The 24894-nt window shown below is 41.5% G+C and overlaps 1 protein-coding gene across 1 annotated transcript in view; it reads right to left on the reverse strand.

The window, feature by feature from the left end:
* Window positions 1–7013, reverse strand: part of LOC128362372 (NLR family CARD domain-containing protein 3-like) — a 19534-nt gene extending 12521 nt beyond the window's left edge. Inside the window, exons 1-7 of the mRNA XM_053323112.1 lie at window positions 6919–7013; window positions 5408–5512; window positions 4868–4946; window positions 4478–4706; window positions 2458–4228; window positions 2174–2347; window positions 1905–2078 (exon numbers count right to left, since the gene is read on the reverse strand). Of these exons, the coding sequence (XP_053179087.1) occupies window positions 1905–2078; window positions 2174–2347; window positions 2458–4228; window positions 4478–4706; window positions 4868–4946; window positions 5408–5512; window positions 6919–6983 (2597 nt within the window). The 5' untranslated portion in view covers window positions 6984–7013. The remainder of the gene's footprint in view (window positions 1–1904; window positions 2079–2173; window positions 2348–2457; window positions 4229–4477; window positions 4707–4867; window positions 4947–5407; window positions 5513–6918) is intronic.
* Between the last annotated feature and the right edge of the window lie 17881 nt (window positions 7014–24894).

The raw sequence follows: 24894 nt of genomic DNA on the forward strand, positions 1-24894 counted from the left end.
TGATATAATGCAAACTTACAATATAAATATTAGCGGCCGAAACTACAAAGCGACTCGTCCACAGCTACTTTTCCACAATATAAACTGACTATTTATTAATAACTTTTATTCATTTAATTGAAATATTGCTTATGGAAGTAATAGTTTAACTCCCTGGCTGATGACATCACCTGGCATAATTCATGTTCAGTCAATTTTGTTTTTATTTCTGTGACGGTGCAACAGCTGAGACAGCGTTCACAGCACGGCTCATTTTTACTCATTCTTTGTCTTTCTCTAAACCTTTAATTCCACTAACACTAAATAATAATCTGTGTTCCTGTTGATCTATCTCTGAGAGCGGGACCTCAGTCTGACCTTAAATGGTATTTTGGGGACGTCATTCATGTTAATTTACTATTCTCTGGAACGCGCGTTCATTTAGAACAGATGGGATTCATCATGTTTACGAAGGTCATTTACGACTCTCTCCTGGTGATACGAGTGTTTGGTGAATCAGACGTGGCACACTCGTAAATTCCACCTCACGAAAAAAGTACGACAGATTTAAGAAGAAAAATACGAACATATTATTGCATCTGGCCTAATGACTCCAATATGTATCATATATGTAAAATTGTGTTAAATGAAAGTGTTAAAATAGTGTAAAATGTTAATCTACTAAGCCGGACATTAGATGAGAGGATATTGTGTTTAAATTACTACATGTTGAAATAGACACTGAATTAATATTGACTTTGTTAATGAGCCTATGTCAACTATGAATAAAATCAAAGCGAGGTTCAATCATAGCGCAGCAAAATGTGCCTTACTTTCTGAATTATGTTTGTCTTATTTCATTTTTAACTGCTTCCAAATACGTTACACCACTTTTTCACCTGTATGCTACAATTTTAAAAGAGGAATGTTAAGTCAGTGGAGTGGTGCATTAAAACTTAAACACTGACTCAGCAGCAGTTTTCTCCCATGATGCTTCTCTCTCCTTAGCGTCTGCAGCAGTGATACTTTTTGTGAAATATATGTGATATAACTCAACGTAACGTAATATATGTGAAGTAACTCAATCTTTTTTTTCTCGGTAGTAGCAAGTTTTCTTCAGGAAAATGTGAAGTAGAAACACAAAGATGTGTAATTTATGAATCATCAGTATGTGTGATGGGAGAAAGAACATTTTATATTAGAAATAATATAAAATAGGAAGTAAAGAAGTCATTATTGTAGTTGCAGTATTCTTAAGGATGTTCAACTGTATCAGGTTAAAATTAATTATTTTTTAGTCATTTTGAGGCTCAAAATAAATAGTTTACATCTATTATCAAGTCAACCATCAGAGACACTTTGAGCATCTACAGACAGCGTCTCATACACACTGAGAGAGCCTGGCGTACTTATAAGGAGAATAGATACGGCTCCAGAGGGAACCGAACACCCACAGCTCTGAAGATGAAGCTCAGATTCATCGAGTGGAACCACTGGTTGGCCAAAAAACACTGTGATGGACCCAACCCTAACCCTTTATAAAAGCATCACTGTGTTACTGAAGGTGTAAAAGTAGGACATAAGCAGGCAAGAAATTAGACTTTCAAAATGTTCAACTAGTATCTTGATTGTTGATTACTGTGGTGTATAAGACAGAAACTACATGGAAATGATCCTTCAACAGCTCACTTAAATGCCATGATATCACATCAGCAGAGACAATCCTACACAGGTTTAATGTTTATCCTCTGAAGGTTATAAATGTTTGTGTTTGTTATGTACATTGGGATCTACTCTAAAGACTCGGGTAGGGTCGGTGTTATGAGCAAATGCTTCAGCCTTCACCTTTTTGGTCAGAAACTGCTTCATTTGTTTAGTTCTTTATATTTTTCCCCTTTTGGTTGACAGATGTAAGAAGCTCTTACCTGAGAGTCTTTAGTGAACAGTGTGGACTCTCCAGTCCAGCAGAAAGCTGCTTCACTCCTGAATCCTGCAGGTTGTTGTTACTCAGGTCCAGATCTCTCAGACTAGAGGACTGGGACCTGAGAACTGAGGACAGAGCTGCACAGCTTCTCTCTGAGAGGTTACAGTCAGTCAGTCTGGAGAAGAATTTTAATAAGTTAACTCACAGATCCAATATATAAAGACAATAAACGCTTGGTGAGTAAACTTTGACAGACAGTTGAATACTGACCCGAGAGTTTCCAGCCCACAGTGTGGACTCTCCAGTCCAGCAGAAAGCTGCTTCACTCCTGAATCCTGCAGGTTGTTGTTACTCAGGTCCAGATCTCTCAGACTAGAGGACTGGGAGCTGAAAACTGAGGACAGAGCTGCACAGCTTCTCTCTGACAGGTTACAGCCACTCAGCCTGGAAAGGAAATATAAAGAAACAGATGACAAGCAAGAAGTTACTTATTTTTTAAAAGACAGAAAAATATTGAAATAATGATGAATAAATCAAACTATCTGTGTACTTACAGAACTGTTTTGGAGGTTTTGACCACTGGCAGCAGCCTCAGAAGAGCCTCCTCTGAAGCAGAGTATTTCTTCAGGTCAAACACGTCCAGATCTTTTTCTGATGACAGTAAGATGAAGACCAGAGCTGACCACTGAGCAGGAGACAGTTTATCTGTGGAGAGACTTCCTGATCTCAGGGACTGTTGGATCTCCTCCACTAGAGAACGATCATTAAGTTCATTCAGACAGTGGAACAGATTGATGCTTCTCTCTGCAGACAAATTCTCACTCAGCTTCTCCTTGATGTACTCGACTGTTTCCTGATTGGTCTGTGAGCGACTTCCTGTCTGTGTCAGCAGACCTCGTAGGAGAGTCTGATTGGTCTGCAGTGAAAGACCCAGGAGGAAGCGGAGGAACAAGTCCAGGTGTCCATTTGGACTCTTTAAGGCCTCGTCCACAGCACTCTGGTAGAGATGTTTCTGGGATGTTGTTTGTTCTTCTGCCAGCAGATTGACTCCAGACTTGATGAATGTCAGATGGACATGAAGAGCAGCCAGAAACTCCTGAACACTCAGATGGACGAAGCAGAACACCTTGTCCTGGTACAGTCCTTTCTCCTCTTTAAAGACCTGTGTGAACACTCCTGAGCACACTGAGGCTGCTCTGATATCGAAGCCACACTCTGTCAGGTCTGATTCATAGAAGATCAGGTTGCCTTTCTGCAGCTGCTCAAAAGCCAGTTTTCCCAGAGACTCAATCATCTTCCTGCTCTCTGGACTCCAGTGTGGATCTGTCTCAGCTCCTCCATCATACTTGATGTTCTTCAGTTTGGACTGAATCACCAGGAAGTGGATGTACATCTCAGTCAGGGTCTTGGGCAGCTCTCCTCCCTCTCTCCTTTTCAACACATCCTCCAGAACTGTAGCAGTGATCCAGCAGAAGACTGGGATGTGGCACATGATGTGGAGGCTTCGTGATGTCTTGATGTGGGAGATGATGGTGCTGGCCTGCTCCTCATCTCTGAATCTCTTCCTGAAGTACTCCTCCTTCTGTGGGTCAGTGAAACCTCTGACCTCTGTCACCATGTCAACACACCAAGGAGGGATCTGATTGGCTGCTGCAGGTCGTGTGGTTATCCAGAGGCGAGCAGAGGGAAGCAGTTTCCCCCTGATGAGGTTTGTCAGCAGCACATCCACTGAGGTGGACTCTGTAACATCAGTCAGGTTCTTATTGTTGTGGAAGTCCAGAGGAAGTCGACACTCATCCAGACCGTCAAAGATGAACACAACCTGGAACTCTTCAAACCTGCAGATTCCTGCTTCTTTGGTTTCAGTAAAGAAGTGATGAACAAGTTCCACCAAGCTGTACTTTTTCTCTTTCAGCACATTCAGCTCTCTGAAAGTGAATGGAAATGTGAAGTGTATGTCCTGGTTGGCTTTGTCTTCAGCCCAGTCCAGAGTGAACTTCTGTGTTAAGACTGTTTTCCCAATGCCAGCCACTCCCTTTGTCATCACTGTTCTGATTGGTTCATCTCTTCCAGGTGAGGCTTTAAAGAAGTCTTCTTGTCTGATTGTTGTTTCTGGTCTGTCTGGTTTCCTGGATGCTGTTTCAATCTGTCTGACCTCATGTTCATCATTGACCTCTGCAGTCCCTCCCTCTGTGATGTAGAGCGGTGTGTAGATCTGATTCAGAAGGGTTGGGTTTCCTGCTTTAGCGATCCCCTCAAACAGACACTGGAACTTCTTCTCCAGGTTAGACTTGAGTTTACGTTGACACCTGCCAGCAGGAGTTCCTGAATGAACAAACAACATGAAATCAATCAGGTGATTCTACAGTAAATTGGTAGAATGCAAACATTAAACTGCAGATGTTTATATTTTCCTTCACTATGAAATCTATTCAGCTCATCAGTTGTGGACAAACAGTTTCTGATCTGATGCAGATGTGTGCAGCATATTAACAGTAGAGTTTGAAATATAAACCTCTCCCATGTTGCCTCCATTTCCTCTCCATCATGTTAAATCTGTTAAAATCCTCTTACTGCTCTGCAGACGCTCAGCCAGCTCCTCCTGCTTCATTCTCCTCAGGAAGTGCACTGTGATCTTCAGAAATGCCTCTCTGTTGCTCCTCCTCTGCTCTTCCTCCTCACCGTCCAACACTTCCTCATCCTCACTCTGACTCTCTAAGCATTCTGGGTAATCTGGACTCAGAAGCTTCTGAATCTTCTTCAGCTCGTTCTTCACAAAAGTGACGATGTTCTCCTCCAGCAGCTGGAACAGAATAATATATGAATGACACAATCAAACTAACATCATGAAGCAAACATCAGATCCATGTTGTACACACTGACAATCCACTGGTCTACAAAGTGCAGCATGGAGATGATTGTGAACACAATAGATGTAAAAGTAGTTGTTGTACATGTACAGACCATAAATATGGAGTCCAGGTGTGTTTGATGCTGCTGGGCAGACTGACCACTGGGAACCTCTGAGCTCTCCTGGTCCACTCTGTGGAGGAATCATGAAGAATGAGCTCACATTATGTCTGTCCACACAGAGACAAACACAAGCTAAAGGTCCATCAAGTGATATTTGGATGTGAACAGAGAATCAGATGACTCCCTGTAGTGGTAAAGCTTTACTAGTCCTGCTGATCCCACTGAGAATCAACAGCTCAGTCTGTTTGTAGCTTTCAGCTCAGAGCCACTTTGGTTTAGTCCCAACAGCTCTCACCAACCCTCCATGAAGCTCTGCCTCCCTCACTGCACACTGCTGAAGGCAGCTACAACCAGTGTGTGGTTGTATGAGACTGGTTGTACTGGGCAGCTCCCAGTGTCAATGTGTCTGACTGTGTGAGTGTGAACGCTGCTCAGGGAACTTTGTCTGAGTCAATAAAGGTTTAAAAACAGGAGACTTGATAAGAGTCTGATGAAAACATCATTATGTTTTTATCTGTTTGAAATCCTCACCTGTGATCATCAGAGTGGCGTCCATCTTTGAAGGTAATAGGATGCTCCATAGACCAATCACTGTTCATAGACACACAGCTGGGTTCAGGTTGGTCCAGCTTCCTCCTGATAGAAACACAAGATACATTCTGCTCAGCACCCAGAACACACTGACACTAAATCTGTCAGTGATTTAATACACCTACTGTACACAACACAGTAGTATCCAGGTAGTTTCATATGAATTCACTGTTAACCTTAAACATGATTAACTGTATGAGTAGAGCTGTATTCAGTGCTGTGTGCAGCACCTGGAGGGGTGAAGCTGACACTCAGCCGAGGACACAAAGACATGAACTCCTTAAATCTCAGCTGGTGGTCAATGAGTGTTGGGTTCTTATTGTCTAAGGCTTCTCCTTCATCTACTGTCTCAGATTGAACCTCATTTGGACGTCTCTTTGGATAAAAGCATCTGCCAAATGAAATAATGTCAATAAAATGTTTGTTTGGTCTTTATTAAAGATGCTGTGATGATGAGCAGCTGTCTGGATAATTCTCTGTTCTGCAGACATTTCTGTTGACAGTCCTTCAGCCTGTTAGTGATACTATTGCTTCTCCTGCAGTTGTTTGATGTGGTTAACACACTGCTTCCTTTAGCTCATCCTGTCACAGACTAATATTAACAGTGTACTCTGAAACTGACAAGAACCCAAGCTGACCACAGCTGCTGGTCTCTGAGAAGGAAACTACCAACTTTTAATGAGCTTACAGGAGCTGAGTGATACTCAGACACATTTTGGGTGGAGGCTCATTTTAATACAGTATAGTGAATAAAAGGTTGTGGGTGTGTTTGTTCTGGGTCAGTCAGCGTGCTCGCTGGGTGGTGAAACCAGTGGCTGCAACATATCTAATAAATATCATAGAATAATGATGCAATCATTAAACACAACCAATGAAGTTTCATCTTTAATTTCCTGATGTTTTAAAGACATTTCTTGTAAACTGTGATGAGGGGCCCCGGCCCTCGTACCCACTCTAACATTCACACTGATCTGCTCTGTCCATCATCACTAGAAAATGATCATCAATCAATAGAAATTATAGTTTTAATAAAAACAGCAACAAACTGAAATGATCTAATTACCAACATTATGGATCATTATGGATCAGAAATATTAATAAATGATCCAAATGTCAAATAATTCAACTGAGAACTATTTATCCTGATTGAGGTTTGAACTCATATTGTCCAATAACCTGATTTTAATACTGAGAACTATTTACTTTTAATCAGATGAACGTTGTTGTTTAAAATCAATAATAATATTTGGAGCGGTCGCTCTGAAGGACTCACAGCTGAGTTCAGGTTCAATCACCAACACTTCCCTCCAGGACAGATTCTGGATTATTGCAGTAAAATGTTTGATTTTGCAGCAGTTTTTCTAAATTATGATCAAATCTGAAAAGTTTGATAAAAACCTTCAATAAAAACAAACTGAGTCAGTTACATTTAATATTTAGTGACAGTTTACCTTGTTGCAGCCGGACGTTGTTCTTTAAAATAAATGAAGTCATCCTTTGACTGATCACTCTTCATAGACACACAGCTGGGTCCAGGTCCAGGTCCAGGTCCAGGTCCAGGTCCAGGTCCAGGTCCAGGTCCAGGTCCAGGTGCAGGTCCAGGTCCAGGTCCAGCAGAGTCTGGTCTGTGCTGCCTCCTTGTTCTTCTACACAACACACACAGAGCTTTGAGTGTGAATAATGATGGTGGAGAACAGTGATGGACAGTTAGAGATCCTCCTGAGCTAATTAAATTAATCCCTGAAATGTGGGACCACAGTGACATCAGTAAGCAGAAAACTGCCAACATGTTCTGAGGTGTGATGGAAACTAACAGAAACAAAGATTTTACATTCTTACCTCTGATCAGCAGATTTATGTTCATCACTGAACTTCTTAGGTTCAAATATTGACCGCAGATTCTTGACAGATGGCTGACTGAGTTCATCAGAGTCTGGTCTGTGCTGCTTCTCTGTCCTTCAACACAACACACACAGAGCTTTGAGTGTGAATAATGATGGTGGAGAACAGTGATGGACAGTTAGAGATCCTCATCTCACCTCTGAGCTTTGGTCTGGCTGTCATGTTCCCCCCCACACAGAGAGCTTTTAGAGGGAGGGACTCCCTCCTCTCTGTCCTCACTCTGATCCATGCTGCTGAAGTCACATCCACATCAGTCACACACACTTTCTACCTTCATCTGGAGAGGAAACACAGATCATCCTTTACATCATTTCTCCTGTCACATCCTAAATATCAGCTGCTCCTCCTGTGATTGGCTGTTATTCTCTGTTATATATCAGTGTGAATGCAGCCAGACAGCAGTGTGAGGCAGAGAAAGCTGCCATCAGCTGCTGTACTTCTACTATCAGTCCACTAGATGGCGCCATGAAGCTGCAGTGAAGTGAAGAGCAGCACACATGATGCATGGAGGAGGATTTACATTCACTGACAGGCAGAAGGACTGAGAGCGACTACAGAGTCTCTGCACAAAATGACTTTATGCAACAAACAGCAGCAGATTATTTGAGATGAAACAACTGTGATGGAATTTATTTCACCTCAAGCCTTCAATATAACATTTATCATTTCCCCATGATCAACATTATTTAATTAACACCTAATATTCACTTTTAATGGGTCTGTAAGTTTCCTGTAAAGGACTCTAATTAAAGTCATTATTTATATGTAACATAGAGGCTGTTATACTCATATTCTTCCAGCTCATTCATTCAAGTGTTTTACTATAAAATTGTTGTTGTTGCATTTGAGTCATTTTCTACTGAAAGCTTGTAATTCAGATGTTTACACTGTTTAATAACTCTTGATAACAGCATCTAGACCTGGAACATGCAAATAAAGACCAAAGATTACAGTTTGTACTTTGACGTGTAAAAGCAGCATGAAGGACTTCCCACAGTTCTCACATGACTTCTAGAAGCATTTGGAAGGATTCACATCATTGACTTCAGTTAAAGTACAAATAGCTTCCTGTAAACATACTCTATTACTAGTAAAAGTCCTGCATCCATCATGTACACAAGTATTATTGGAAGTAAATGTACATGAAGTATCAACAGTAACTGAGTGTGATGCTTTAACATGTAGAGCTTTATGTTGGAGCTACTTTTAACTCTTTTATGTAGTTTCATCAATAACAGTGAGTGTTACTCTATATGCTCACTTTTATAATGATGATCATTTGATTGATGGATGTGTTTTTATTGATGCTGTGATGTTATACTGAAGACACTGATGTCTGAGGCTAACTTCACACTTTATCATATTTTATAGACGGATCATTTCTTTCAACATTTCAAATCTGAATCTTAGCTGTGGAAAAATGTAGTGGAGTAAAAAGTCAAATATCTCCTCTGTAATGTAGTGGAGAGGAAGTATAAAGTAACAGGAAAAGGAAGTACAAGTACTGCAGATTGTACTTCAGTACAGTACTGTAGTGAATGTACTATAAGTTATAAAAGCAGATGGATCCTTCCAAAAAACTCATAAAGAGTTTCAAACTAAATGAGTGAGTCTCAAACATTGGACATACAATGATGAGATCTCTTTTAAGGCTCATACTTCTCAGATTTGTCTCATAAAAGTCTCAGATTCATCTCATGTTATTCTCTTTAATTCTCCTTCAAATAACCAAGACATCATTGAGATCCCACTTCTCAAATATTGCTCAAATGGTTTTCTCAATTCAACCTCCTTTGTCTTACTGGTGTCTTGTCTCTTTTTAGCTCATCTCTTGCTCCTAAGGGACCCTTAGGAGAAGTAACTCAGAAACAAATCATCACAGAATGATATGAATATGAAAAGCTCAAATTTATCTCAAGAGATGAGATTGAACAACAGATGAGCAACACATTTTTCCTATGGGGATCTTCAACACATTTGATGACACATTTCCATCAAGAAGCGACACTAGTTCATGTTGGAGGAGTGTCAATAAGATGAGTGCTGTCTTTGTGAATACTACACTATTTATTGAATCAAAGAAGTGAAGCCCCTCACCCCCCCCCCCCTGCTGGCTCCACATCAGTCCTGTAGTATCAATAGAAACAGTCTATATTCAGCTGTAGACACACTCACACACTCACAGCTGTTCTCCTGTTGAAACATTTACAAAGTTCAAATTATAAAGTATTTAGGTTTTTACTGCTCTAACATGTAAACATGGGTCAACACAGCATTTAGAGTTAAACAGCAGAGCTCAGTGTGTGTGTGTGTGTGTGTGTGTGTGTAGAGGCCACACAGGCTCGTGCATGAGAACGCGCTCGCAGCGGTAAAAACAACCAACGTATTTTCAGAATCTACCCAGCAACAAGAAATACTGCGTTGTGATTGGCTGGTGGGTCGCTGACTCGGGACAGCTGTGAACTCAGCATATATATATTTATTTATTTTGCTTATTGTGGGTAGCATTTTGCATCACATGAGCTTCATAATGCATATTGGAGCAGAGTTATATGCAAAATGTGTTTTAGCACGGCAAAATGTGTTTAGAGTTTTGAGAAAAAGGGGATGGGTTTTATGAACAGTGTCTACAGGTGAATTGTGTTTGTGGTTGTGGCAAAAGGTGGGTAGTTTTACTAAATGTGTTTAGGCAACTGGTCATTTGGCTTAGAGTACTGGGTTTTGTGTTTTGGCAATAGAGAAAAACTGTAAAACTGCCCATTCCATCTGATGTCAATTGCTCTGTCACTTTTATATTGTCTTTATTTTTATATTTTATTTGTATTGCTGCTTCTTTTTTATGTGTTTTTAATTTCACTAACTCTGTACGGTGTCCTTGAGTGCCAAGAAAGGCGCCTTTAAATAAAATGTATTATTATATTATTATTATTATTTAGGTAGTGCTGCTACTGGATGTTAAAACTAGAAGGAAGTCTGGATGATTCCTCATAAATACTTCATAGTGAATAAGGTGAAGGAAGTGATAAATATGAGCCTGCTAATCAATTACATGGTGAAAAGAAAACTTCTGGCAAGACTTCAGTAGATTTACAATCAACCATGTTCATAGAGATTTTACTTTAAGGTGGGAGAATGTAGTATTTAGTTTTTTCAGAGAACACAGAAAACAGGTGGTGTGTATGTGCTACTGTGGGGGAAGTTCTGTGTTTGCATGTATGCTTCATTTAAGAGAGGAAGGAGAGGAGAGAGATCATCTACTGCCTTGCTCTTATATAAAAGAACCAAGCAAATGGTGACGCCTCTCATTAACACCCATGAACTTGTGATGAGTAGGGCTCTCCCCTTCCTCTGGCTGGTGTAGCCACACCCCATAATCAGTCAAACTGATAACAGGTGAGTGCTTATCACCTCTCAGCCCTCCTTAAATGTAGCTGCAAACAGCCTGCAGCAGGCTGGCTCTCTCTCCCTACCTGACCGTCCTGGTGGAGCAATTTTTATGTCCCGGTAAGGTGCGCTCTTTTTTGGATATGAAGGAATGTTTTTCGCATAGACTCAAGTATTTTTATTTTTGTAGATTGTTGCAGGAAGGATCAGAGCGATAGGTGGACGGTAGTGACTGCTCTCCTCCCCTCCTTGTGCTGTGTAGTGCATTGGTGTACCAGACCACATGCAGACAGTAACTTGCAGCTCTCGGGTACAATGGTCGTTATTTGTTTTAACCATTATTTTGTTTCAGAAGCTCCTCCTGTTTTAACAAATTTTACATCTGTATTAGAGTTGTGTGCCATCAGGTTTAATGTAACTACTTATCTCTCGTGGCAGGAATGGTATGATGGTGGTTACTGCTTGACCTAATTGCAGTAAGATAATTGCCAAGGTAATGCAATACCTTTAGTAGAAATTTTGTGGCACATTTATTTATTTTGTTAATACTGTTTATTTTTGCCCTATTAGGAGGAGCTCTGACCTACTGCTGTTTTTGTCCCCACTTATTTTACTTTGTGTATTTTTTTGGGTTATTTCATTTTGTTATACTACCTGTGAGTGACTTTTTATATATTATATTTTATACGGTTGTTGTTGCCAGTACAGGTGGGCTGCCATATTTCTGTAGGGGGTGTGTCACCTGGTGAAGGCCCTCCTTTTCGTTTGCTTCTCCCTGCTTGTGTTTTGCATGTATATCTTACAACATTTTGCATGATTATTTTGATTTTGTGTGAAACTTATCGCGTGTCTTTTTTGTGTTGCAGTGTTTTTGGACTTCCCCTATCCCGGCCTGGTGGTGGTTCCCCTTTCCCCTCACTCACTCCCTCCTGCAGATTTCCCTGACACCCCCTTTCCTTGTACTGGTAACATTTTTAGCTTGCCACTGTTGTGCATTTTAAGTATTGTTTGAATTCTTTTATATCTAATTCGGCTAGTGAGGTTATTAAGTCTTTAAAATCACAGCCATTTAATAAAATTACCTTTGTTTATACCTGGAAACTCACGTCCCTGCTCCTCCTTTTCATACGAACCTGTATAGTAAGAGTGTATTTCCCTGGGTGAAACTCCCAGGGTGGCGTTGTCACATTCAATGTCAGGGGCTGATAGTTGCCCCGGTCACAAACTGCTGGTATATTCATTTAATGTTAACATTATCCAACTTCTTGGTGGCACACAGCAGCATGGTTCAACCTCCTCTGTGTCATTGTGGTTCTGAGCCATGTTTCTCATTCATTAGCAGCCTATGAGGGGGAATATTTACTTCAGGTGATTTACACTTTGTTTGGTGAAAAATCTTCTAAGCCAATCAAAACACAGACCTGTCTCAAAGAGGCGGTGCCAAAGTGGGAAAGGATTTAACCCTTTGTGTGCCGAGTGAGGCGCGTTTGTTTCCCTTCAACCTTAATATTGGTATGGACACGTCCAAACGGTCCAAAGGCAACTCTACGCCTGAACAGAGACTGCAAAAGCAAAATGTCTCACTAGAAATGTCATCAAAACGCATTTTAATGCCAAAACTATCTTAAAATATTACATTCTACACTGAGAATTAAAGTCATTTCTGCCATTTTGTTTGTTTTCTCAGACAACAACTTGAAAGTGATGTGAACGCAGTCCTATAGAAAAGAATAGAGCAGAGAAAACGTTTTGACTGTGAACCAACGTAGCTGTGATACGTTTAGATGTGAGAAACAATCATCAACTGTTCATTAATCATGTTTGATTCCAGTAAATCAATCATTTAACATGTAGATTTATCCTCCAACATGAGAGTTCTTCAAACTTTATGATGAAATAAAACAGACAGCAAGAAACAAAGCCTGAAGTTACTAAAGAGAAAGTTAAAGTATGAAACAAAGCAAACTTACAGTTAACAGTCCAAACTGCTGAAGACAAAGACTCTCCACTCCACGGCTGTCACTAAGGGTTTTTATCACAGGTGAGCTGTTTCCTGATGAGTCAGAGCTCCACCTGTAGAGGAGGCGGGACAGGAAGGAAGACTCACTACATGACCACAGTTGATGGATGTTTTTCTATATTTATTGTTGTATTGATGGTTTCTCAGTGTTTCACTGTGTGCTGTTAGAAAAAAGAATCATCATGACGTTGATGTGAAGAGAAGCTGAACGTTACATTTACATTCATGAGATTTAACACATTTAACTGACAGATCACTGAGTTCATTGTGTTATAAAATAACTGATAACATCATTACTGATTAACTTTGACTTCAATAAAGATGAATTATAATCTTTCATAAATAACCTGAGTATCAAAGACCAGACTGAAGTCCAGATTGTGTTTAAGGATCTGCTTTTATAGTTTTATGAGTTAATGTTGAACTGAAACACAGTCAGACTGAACAGTGAGGATCAAACAGTATCAACTGTAATGTGAAGTGTTGATATCTTTAAATGTTGGTAACCTGCAGCACCTGATGAAGACACACACACAGGTTCATTATTATTCTGCAGTCTGACAGAAAAACTCATCAGGAAATCAAAAGTGTGTTTCTACATGTAGACTCTGATTTAAAGGCAGCCAGCTGTTATTCTGAGGATTTACTGCTGGATGAACTTTGTGGCATTGAGTCTTTAACAAAGAGCAGAAATCAGTGATGAAGTGATGAGAGTCTTGTTCTGTTCAGGAAGTCAACACAGTAACAAACACAGAGCAGCTTGTTTGTGATGAAGAGGAAACATTAGAGATCCTAATGAAGACAATTCAAAGCAAACAAAGGTCCACTTACTCAACTTCTTCCCATGAAGGTTTTCTCTGTGCAGCTCTCTGCTGTCTGGACCAGGTCTGTTTCATAAAGAGCTTCGTCAGGCTGCTGTCACACTGAGACACTGAACACCAATAAAAGCATAAAGCAGCTCAGAGCTCAAAGATCACAGAGGAAGGCTGTGCTTCTCTGGCCTCAGCTCTGCGGGACAACCCCTCCCATCTGAGAGAGCTGAACCTGAGCTACAATCATCCAGGAGACTCAGGAGAGAGGATCCTGTCTGCTGGACTGAAGGATCCACACTGGAGACTGGACACTCTCAGGTATGGACAGACAATGTGTGATAGAGGAGGAAGAGCTGGAAACATTTTCTCTGTCAGAGCTGATCACAGATCTCAACTGAATCTTTGACTTTTTCTTCTTTCTAACTGAAGTTTCCTGTAAATGTTGAAAGTTAAACCTGATTAGATTCAATCAGGGTTTCAGAAGGATTGGGATAGTGGATTCAGATTGGATCAAAGTGTATGAAAGCCCAACCCCACATTAGAAGAGAATAATAAAACAGTAGACTAGAGCCATGTAACGTCCATGTTAGCATGCTGAAAGAGAACGTGCTGCTCTGACCCCCCCCCCCCCCTCCTCCTTTCAGCCTGCAGCCTGCTGGAGTCCGATGGTTGACACCAGGTCTGAGGAAGTGTAAGTCTGCTTTTATTTTTATTCTTTATTTTATTGTGAAAAACAAACAGGAAGCATAAAGTCAACATTCAGACTAACAACCAGAACAGAACGACAAAAACACCACAAAAAATAAAAAGTCATAAAACATTAAATATCTGTGTGTGTGTGTGTGTGTGTGTGTGTGTCTGTGTGTCTGTGTGTGTGTGTGTGTGTGTGTGTGTGTGTGTCTGTGTCTGTGTCTGTGTGTGTGTGTGTGTCTGTGTGTGTGTGTCTGTGTGTGTGTGTGTGTGTGTCTCTGTCTGTGTGTGTGTGTGTGTGTGTGTGTCTGTGTGTGTGTCTGTGTGTGTATATGTGTATCTGTGTGTGTGTGTGTGTGTATGTGTGTATGTGTGTATGTGTGTGTGTGTGTGTGTGTGTGTGTGTGTGTATGTGTGTGTGTATATGTGTGTGTGTGTCTGTGTGTGTATGTGTGTGTGTCTGTGTGTGTATGTGTGTGTGTCTGTGTGTGTGTATGTGTGTGTGTGTCTGTGTGTGTATGTGTGTGTGTCTGTGTGTGTGTGTGTGTCTGTGTATGTGTGTGTGTGTGTGTGTGTCTGTGTGTGTGTGTGTGTGTGTGTGTGAGTCTGTGTGTGTGTCTGTGTGTGTGTGTGAGTGTGTGTATATGTGTATCTCTGTGTGTGTGTGTGTGTGTGTGTGTGTGTGTCTGTGTGTGTGTGTGTCTCTGTGTGTGTGTGTGTGTGTGTGTGTGTGTGTGTGTCTCTGTGTGTGTGTGTGTGTGTGTGTGTGTGTGTGTCTGTGTGTGTGTCTGTGTGTGTGTGTGTGTCTGTGTGTCTCTGTGTGTGTATGTCTCTGTGTGTGTGTGTGTGTGTGTGTGTGTGTGTGTGTGTGTGTGTGTGTCTGTGTATGTGTGTGTGTGTGTGTGTGTGTGTGTGTGTCTGTGTGTGTGTTGGTATAGCTGGTATAGACGGACCTTTGACCTGAATACGTACCAACATTATGAGGACATTTGGGATTAGGCGGACCATGCCAATGTCCTCATAAAACAAAGAGTGAATTTACATTTGTTAGTGTCTAAATAACAGATATTCTCATTTTCTTTGAAAGTCCTTCTTTACCACTTGACCTGACTTTCAGTGTATCCCAGTGTATAACACAGTGACCCCATCGGTCGTGCCTGAATTGCAGTTTTTTACACATTTTTGATCCACCGGATTCATATTTGGCGGGCTTCTTCGTGATTGGCTGGTTACAGGTGTGGGCGGACCCCTCCCCTACTCTGAGCTCCAAGCCCCGCCCACACCTCGGCTCTTTAACTTTTACATGTGTTTAATGGAGGACGCTGCTGCTGGGCCCCGCTGGAGGAACGAACAGACAGGTAAGCTGATATATTTTATTAATAACTTAGTGTGTCTGATTTAATTAAGGTAAAGTCAAGCTAGTTTCATCTGGTTATGTAAACGGGCCATTTTACACTGATTCAGATGCTTTATAGTCATTTGATTTTTTTATTTTTTTACGGCTACCAAGTGGTAGAGAGCTAGATGCAGTTGTCTTCGCTCCGGAAAGACGTTTGTCTGTCAGAAAAGGTAATATTTGTGAGCTATTACAGCGTGTTTTGTGTCCTTTCTGCTACAGTTGCACGTCTGCTTGTTCTTTCGGGATGCACCGAGGCACCGCGCCCTCGTTAAGCCTTAATTAGAGGCACCTGTTGCGCCATGTTGACTTGTGCTTGACTCATGCTCAGGGTGGAGGAGTGTTAGTTACTCAGGTTCATATACAGTGAAGAAATAGGCGTCGCATGGACTGGACGTTTAACCATCTCTGTGTTTTGGGGCTGTGTCTGACGCTGCTGAGCGACGTGATATTATAAGTACCTGATTAAATGGCAAACTCGGCTGCACCATTCCTCGACCTAGATCTCCCAGTTAAGATGTGAAGCTGCATCAGAGATCCCAGGTTGAAGGAGAGAAAAGTCAGTGAGATATGTTGGTGTATTTTTGTGTCCTTTCAGCCACAGTAATGGTGTGTATATGTATGTATACAAACAGAGTTAAAGGTAGTTTTTTCCAGGGACTATAGCCATGTCTTTGCTTCTTTTTAATGATTAACAAAGACAATGAAGCTTCCAGAAGGTTAATTTTAGCTGGATTAGTTGCAGAAACTTCTATCTTGTTGTCAAAACAACTTGTATCATTGAGGCACTGGGATACAGGATGAAGTTCATTCTGAATGTAGTTCAGCTCAGCAATACATAAGTAAATGTAATCCTTATACTGTTAATATGTTGTGCATATGCAGACTCCTGTTATACTCTGTGGTGAAAAGGTGTGAGATTTGCACATCAAATTAATCTTTGAGTATGATAACTAATTGTATTAAGTGTTTAGTTTTAGAAGTGTTACAGTGGTGAGTACATCATCTGGCTTCTGTCCACATGATTCAAGAAGATCACCATGGTTATTCCTCAAATGAGCATCATAATCATGACTGTCTTTTCTTTAATACAGGTTTTTGGATTTTTCAAGAAACATGAATAGAAGACGTATCAATCCAAAGGATGATGCCAGATATTATGTCAGCACTGGAAAGGACAAACCAGGATTTGATGTAAAACACATTAGTGTTTTCAAAGGTTAGTGAGTGTAAAGCTCTGAATATTTAATCATGATTAAAGTGGAAATAAAGCAGCCAATCACATAAGAGTAATTCACTTAATGAAATTCCACTGCACCTAACAATTTGGAGTATGGCAAATGTAAACATGTGTAAAGCAGAAGTTTGGTTATGTTTTGTCACAGGGCTGCCATCTTGCATTATGATAAACTGTGATGTCACTGGGTTGGTTTGCTCCCTTGGTAGAAACGGTGAAAGATAGCAAAAGATGGAGATGAAAAAACATAGTGAAAGATAGACATGAAGGACAGAGTCTGTGAATTATTGAGACAGTGTCACACAAATGTGAAAAATAGTGAAAGAGAATAACATTGAAAAGACAAATGTGAGAAAATGGTGGTGCTTTCATGACAAAACATAAAACTGAACTTCTTTCAACTGAATCTTCTTTCTTTTATATATTTATATTGGGCATTTTAATGTACTTGTTATTTACTGTGGATATCCACCAAGTGAATTATGTTAAAACCTTTTAAACTTTAAACATGCCATCTTACTTACACGTTACACATATTTGTGTATTTGTGAATTAGGTCGTGGGATCTTCACTACTGCCCCATTCGAAAAAGGGGACCTCCTACTAGAGTACCAAGGTGAACTCATTACCCATCAGGAATGTGAGAGGAGGCAGAGGATCTACCATGACAGCCTTAAGGACTTCATGTTCAAGTTCCGTTTTGATGGAAAACTCTGGTGGTGGGTATTGTCATTGTCGAATCAGAATTAAATGACACATTGATTATGGTTTGCTGAACATATATTAACGGAAGGTGTTTAAGTCAGACTAAATCACATTGCAAAACTATAAATGATTTTCAGTTACAGTGTTGATGCGGCTAAAGAGGACGGGACCTTGGGCAGACTGGCCAACGATGACCATGTAAACCCGAATGCAAAAATGAAGTACATTATGGTTGAAGGAAAGCCCCATTTGTGCTTGTTTGCAAAACATAGTATAAGCCCTGGAGAGGAGACTAAATCACTAAATGCAGATTTATTTTTTTAAGTATATTTTTTGGGCTTTTTGCCTTTTAATTAATTAATAGAATAGTTCAGAGAGACAGGAAGTTGTGAGGCAGAAAGAGGGAAATGACAAGCAGCAAAGAGCCACCAGATACGGGATTCAAACCAGGGCCGCCTGCAGCGAGGACTGCAGCCTCTGCTGTGGCTGGGACTGGGGCGCCTTCTCAACCCACTGAGCTAAATGGTGCCCCTACTACATTAAATTCTATGGAAGCATGATCACACTGAGTGGAAAAGCTAACAATCAACTTCCACACAGAGTTAAACAACTATAGTAAGTGAGAACGAGCCAGGTGCTACTTTAATCAGTCAAACATTCATTATCATCTATAGACTGTAGTCATTTGTTACTGTTTGTCACATGACAGGTCAGAGGTCTAACTGTTACCCTGCACTCTAAAAAAGCACTGACATGACACCTTTCTGGTGGTGTTGCATAGGAAGCATCTTGTACTCGCAGTAAAAACATTTTTTTTATGCAGGATGACACTGAGATGGCTGCAGGGACTCAGGACACTGAGATGGCTGCAGGGACTCAGGACACTGAGATGACTGCAGGGACTCAGGACACTGAGATGGCTGCAGGGACTCAGGACACTGAGATGACTGCAGGGACTCAGGACACTGAGATGACTGCAGGGACTCAGGACACTGAGATGGCTGCAGGGACTCAGGACACTGAGATGGCTGCAGGGACTCAGGACACTGAGATGGCTGCAGGGACTCAGGACACTGAGATGGCTGCAGGGACTCAGGACACTGAGATGGCTGCAGGGACTCAGGACACTGAGATGGCTGCAGGGACTCAGGACACTGAGAGGGTGGACAAGCCCCATGACTCTGAGATGGCTGCAGGGTCAAGTCCGGATCCAAGGAATCCCAGCAGGGTTGGAAAGGTAAATGAAATCCTATGTTCTGCTTTATGATTCGTGTGGTAAAATATAAAGTAACCCAATATTGTCAATTGGTGTAGTGTATGTGACCTGAACACATGGTTTATGTGGACAGTGGTTTACAGAGACCTTCTTGTCAAGTGCTTCTCTTAGTGTAAGTCAGTATCAGATCAGTGTGTCTGACCTGCACATGATTGATATAATTTATATGGGCAGTGGTATATATGACCAATAACTCATGTCAACTTCTTGCCCACAGTGTAAAGATCACCTTGTGCACACAACAGTAGCCACCCTGGATAAGTGCATCCAGTGTGTGGGACCTGTATCATCGTTGAAGTGGCTTGGCTATGAATGCAAAGGTGAGACAAGTGAATTAAGTGTATAACTATTAGAAGTAGATGTATACACAGATTTTAAAAGGGGCACATAGCTAAAATTAAAGCAGCCCAATTTAAATGTAAAAAATGTACATCTTTTTGAATGGAAATGAGAAAACACAAAATGATGATGTCCTCAGTATGTTGAGCTTGTTTCATAGTACAGGCTGCTGGACTGACACTTCCTGACTACAGTTAGCTTCTGTCATGTCTTCACTCCGAGGCATTCTCCTTACTTGAAGCCCTGGTATTCTACTATTTGGTGCAGGCATATAATCATTTTAGATGTTGTAAATGTTAATCTTTGTTTTTATACTGATGGTTGCATCTGTATATTTGTTTACCACATTTATATTTAAAGTACTACAGTGATGATTGTACAGTTGAACATTTTTGGAACCATTGAACACAAAACATTATGACCTTTAGAGAGAAGGGATTGCACTGCTTTGAGTGAAATGTATGTGTGCATTGGTTTTATGTGTAATTGACAACTGTATGTGTTGTATTCCAGTGTATGATTAACTCTTCTTCAAAGTAACACCTATGAAACATTATTTTTTAATTTAATTTGTGCTATTTGAGACTTTTACTAACACCATTTCCTAGATGAAATCTCAGTAAGTGACACTGAGACCAAGGACAGTGAGAGTGATTCTGATGCCACTGGCACAGCATTCCCAGAGTGTGAAACTAGTGAGGCTGTGGACGCTGCAACAGGCTCTACAGCCACGGAGCAGGTCCATCATGCTGCAGATTATGGTAAGTTATTTCACTGTACAGTTGTTTGTTTGTTGATAGAATGTATTTTTCCATTTAAAAAAATCTTTTGGCAAATTGTGTTTTGCAGAAGCAGTGTCTTCAGTGACCTCCACCGTGAATGAGACTGTCCCTCTCTCTGAAGGTAAGTTTGATTGTAACGCATCTTTACACTTCAAATGATGCAGTTACAGTATATTGTATGATGTGAATATATAGGGGTGCCCCAGCAGTTTTTCAAAATTGCTTAGACACATTTCTTGAATCCTTCCACTCTTTTCTCAAAACTGTAAACACAAAACCTAATTTTCAAACTACATTCATTAAACCTCTGATCCTTCTACCGAGCATTCATTAAACCTCTGATCCTTCTACTGAGCATTCATTAAACCTCTGATCCTTCTACCGAGCATTCATTAAACCTCTGATCCTTCTACCGAGCATTCATTAAACCTCTGATCCTTCTACCGAGCATTCATTAAACCTCTGATCCTTCTACCGAGCATTCATTAAACCTCTGATCCTTCTACCGAGCATTCATTAAACCTCTGATCCTTCTACCGAGCATTCATTAAACCTCTGATCCTTCTACCGAGCATTCATTAAACCTCTGATCCTTCTGCCGAGCATTCATTAAACCTCTGATCCTTCTGCCGAGCATTCATTAAACCTCTGATCCTTCTGCCGAGCATTCATTAAACCTCTGATCCTTCTGCCGAGCATTCATTAAACCTCTGATCCTTCTGCCGAGCATTCATTAAACCTCTGATCCTTCTACTGAGCATTCATTAAACCTCTGATCCTTCTACTGAGCATTCATTAAACCTCTGATCCTTCTACTGAGCATTCATTAAACCTCTGATCCTTCTACTGAGCATTCATTAAACCTCTGATCCTTCTACTGAGCATTCATTAAACCTCTGATCCTTCTACTGAGCATTCATTAAACCTCTGATCCTTCTACTGAGCATTCATTAAACCTCTGATCCTTCTACCGAGCATTCATTAAACCTCTGATCCTTCTACCGAGCATTCATTAAACCTCTGATCCTTCTACCGAGCATTCATTAAACCTCTGATCCTTCTACCGAGCATTCATTAAACCTCTGATCCTTCTACCGAGCATTCATTAAACCTCTGATCCTTCTACCGAGCATTCATTAAACCTCTGATCCTTCTACCGAGCATTCATTAAACCTCTGATCCTTCTACTGAGCATTCATTAAACCTCTGATCCTTCTACTGAGCATTCATTAAACCTCTGATCCTTCTACCGAGCATTCATTACACCTCTGATCCTTCTACTGAGCATTCATTAAACCTCTGATCCTTCTACTGAGCATTCATTAAACCTCTGATCCTTCTACCGAGCATTCATTACACCTCTGATCCTTCTACTGAGCATTCATTAAACCTCTGATCCTTCTACTGAGCATTCATTAAACCTCTGATCCTTCTACCGAGCATTCATTAAACCTCTGATCCTTCTACCGAGCATTCATTAAACCTCTGATCCTTCTACCGAGCATTCATTAAACCTCTGATCCTTCTACCGAGCATTCATTAAACCTCTGATCCTTCTACTGAGCATTCATTAAACCTCTGATCCTTCTACTGAGCATTCATTAAACCTCTGATCCTTCTACTGAGCATTCATTAAACCTCTGATCCTTCTACTGAGCATTCATTAAACCTCTGATCCTTCTACCGAGCATTCATTAAACCTCTGATCCTTCTACTGAGCATTCATTAAACCTCTGATCCTTCTACCGAGCATTCATTAAACCTCTGATCCTTCTACCGAGCATTCATTAAACCTCTGATCCTTCTACCGAGCATTCATTAAACCTCTGATCCTTCTACCGAGCATTCATTAAACCTCTGATCCTTCTACCGAGCATTCATTAAACCTCTGATCCTTCTACCGAGCATTCATTAAACCTCTGATCCTTCTACCGAGCATTCATTAAACCTCTGATCCTTCTACCGAGCATTCATTAAACCTCTGATCCTTCTACCGAGCATTCATTAAACCTCTGATCCTTCTACCGAGCATTCATTAAACCTCTGATCCTTCTACCGAGCATTCATTAAACCTCTGATCCTTCTACCGAGCATTCATTAAACCTCTGATCCTTCTACTGAACATTCATTAAACATCAGAAAATGGAAAACAGTGTTCAGGACATGTAGCTCCAGAAAAAAATGGTTATTGTTTATAATACATTAAATACATTTTGTGTTTTCCAAAAAAAAAAATATTCACACCTCAGTAACACAGTTGAGATATTACATACTGTAAGTACTGCAAGCATTACAGTATTGACTGTCTGCTGATTCAGTACTTGCATACTGTAAAAATCCAGTACTGCAAAAGGCCAAAATACAAACACAAAATCAATTAGTTCAGTTCAGAGTGCACAGACAGCGGCTGTCTGTGGAGGTAGAGCGGTCGTCCTCCAATTGGAAGATTGGTGGTTCGATTCCCGGCTCCTCCAGTCAACATGTCGATGTGTCCTTGGGCAAGACACTTAACCCCAAAATTGCTCCTGTTGCTGTCCCTCCTGATGAGCAGGTTGGCACCCTGCGTGGTAGCTCCTGCCATCAGTGTATGAATGTGTGTGAAAGGGTGAATGATTGTAATGTAAAGCGCTTTGAGTGGTCGCAAAGACTAGAAAGGCGCTATATAAGTACAGTCCATTTACCATTTACCATTTACCAATTGAAAAGCACATTATATTATGCTGTAAATGTAACTGTGATTCATTCAGCCTCAGCATCACGTCTTTGTGCTGGGTCAGGACATTGCCTACATCACAGGTAACGGAGGAAAAACTCTCTGGTGTGTCTGATCCAGCCTTGGCAAGACTCTACACCTGTCACCAGCGGCCAATCCCATGGCCTGCAGGAGATTCTCCCTTTTTATAGGGTTTCAGTGATGTACCTTCCACCGCCATGCAGAGGTCTGTTGGGGTGAGGAAAGGGGAGTACAGTATGATGGAAAGCAAACATTCATGAACCACTCTGGTATCACCCTTCAACTCACCCATGCCTCCTGTGCACTCTGAACTGATTTATATTGGTTTTATCACATCATGAGCAACAAGTGTGTAATCTATGATATCTGTGCTGTAATTGTGTTTATAGTTTTTCTGTATTGCTAAAACACTAAACTCCATTCTCTGAACCAAATGCAATTATTGAATCAATCACTCTTTGAGACGGGGGGCCAGCAGGAGGAGACGGGGGGCCAGCAGGGGGAGACGGGGGGCCAGCAGGGGGAGACGGGGGGCCAAGGCCAGCAGGGGGAGACGGGGGGCCAGCAGGGGGAGACGGGGGGCCAAGGCCAGCAGGGGGAGACGGGGGGCCAGCAGGGGGAGACGGGGGGCCAAGGCCAGCAGGGGGAGACGGGGGGCCAAGGCCAGCAGGGGGAGACGGGGGGCCAGCAGGGGGAGACGGAGGGCCAGCAGGGGGAGACGGGGGGCCAAGGCCAGCAGGGGGAGACGGGGGGCCAAGGCCAGCAGGGGGAGACGGAGGGCCAGCAGGGGGAGACGGGGGGCCAAGGCCAGCAGGGGGAGACGGGGGGCCAAGGCCAGCAGGGGGAGACGGGGGGCCAGCAGGGGGAGACGGAGGGGCTGCTCGGAGCTATATATGTTAGAGTAAAACGAAAGGAAGTGTTTATTAATAGTTTTGGTATCAAATGACCTAACACCATCGGAATCCACAATAGAAACAATATTTTGAGAATCCGCCCTCCTCTTGACAAGATTAGCAAGATACTTTCCCGGTTTGTCCCCAAACTCATATAATCTCTGCCTGGCAAATTTAAAAGATTGTTCAGAGTCCTGTATCAAAACGGTGTTCAAAGCAGCACGTGCAGATAGTAGCTCTTTAAGTAAATCTGGACTTGGGCTAGACAAATGACTTTTCTCCAATTCAGTTAATTTAGATTCAAGGAGTTTGCGCTGTTCATTCTTCCTGCGTTTTTTGGATGCAACAAAGGACATAATCAGTCCACGGGAAAATATTTTACACGTCTCCCAAAGGATAGAGGGATTGTCTGTGGAAGATGAATTAATAGAATAAAAAATCTTAAATTCTGAGGTAAAGTAAGAAATAAACTATCACGAAGAAGATAGGGATGAAATCTCCAGTGCGGTGACAACGCTCTGTCTCCAGTGAAAGAATATACCAAATAAAGGGGAGCATGGTCTGATAACACAATGTTGCCGATAGAACATGAAAGGGCAAGAGACATTTTTGAGGAGGGGATGAGAATTAAATCGATTCTAGTATAGATTTTATGTGGGGCCGAGAAAAAAGTGAACTCTGAATCAGTAGGGTGAAGCTGCCTCCATACATCAGAATATTCAATGTCATGGCATATATTAGAAAGCACCCTAGCCCGTTTAGATGGGGGAGAAATATCAGGTGGGAGTTTATCAAGAGAGGGATTAAGGTGACAATTAAAATCCCCGCCCACAAAAGAGTCCTCAGAGGCCAGATCCATAAATACTGCAAAGGCCTTAGAAAGAAAATCAGGAGAATAACCTGGGGGGCAGTACAGGTTCATAAATGTTACCTCCTTTCCTGTAAGTATACCCTTAACAATTACATATCGGCCCTGGCTGTCTGTAACACAATCAAGCGGTCTAAACATCAGCTTTTTACTTATCAGAATGGCGACACCCCTACTGAAAGAAGAATATGATGTAGCAAAGACTTGGCCCACCCCCCCCCCCTTTGCATCTTAACATTATCCTTGTCCTCCAGGTGAGTCTCCTGGAGGAAAGCAATGGGAACGTCCTGATTTTTCAAAAATGATAAAAGCGCGGACCTCTTGGCGGGTTTTTGGAGGCCGTGGACGTTCCAGGAGCACAGCTTGATATTATTTAAAGCAGACATGGC

This window comes from Scomber japonicus, chromosome 7 (genome assembly GCF_027409825.1).
Source record: "Scomber japonicus isolate fScoJap1 chromosome 7, fScoJap1.pri, whole genome shotgun sequence".
Lineage (NCBI taxonomy): Eukaryota > Metazoa > Chordata > Actinopteri > Scombriformes > Scombridae > Scomber > Scomber japonicus.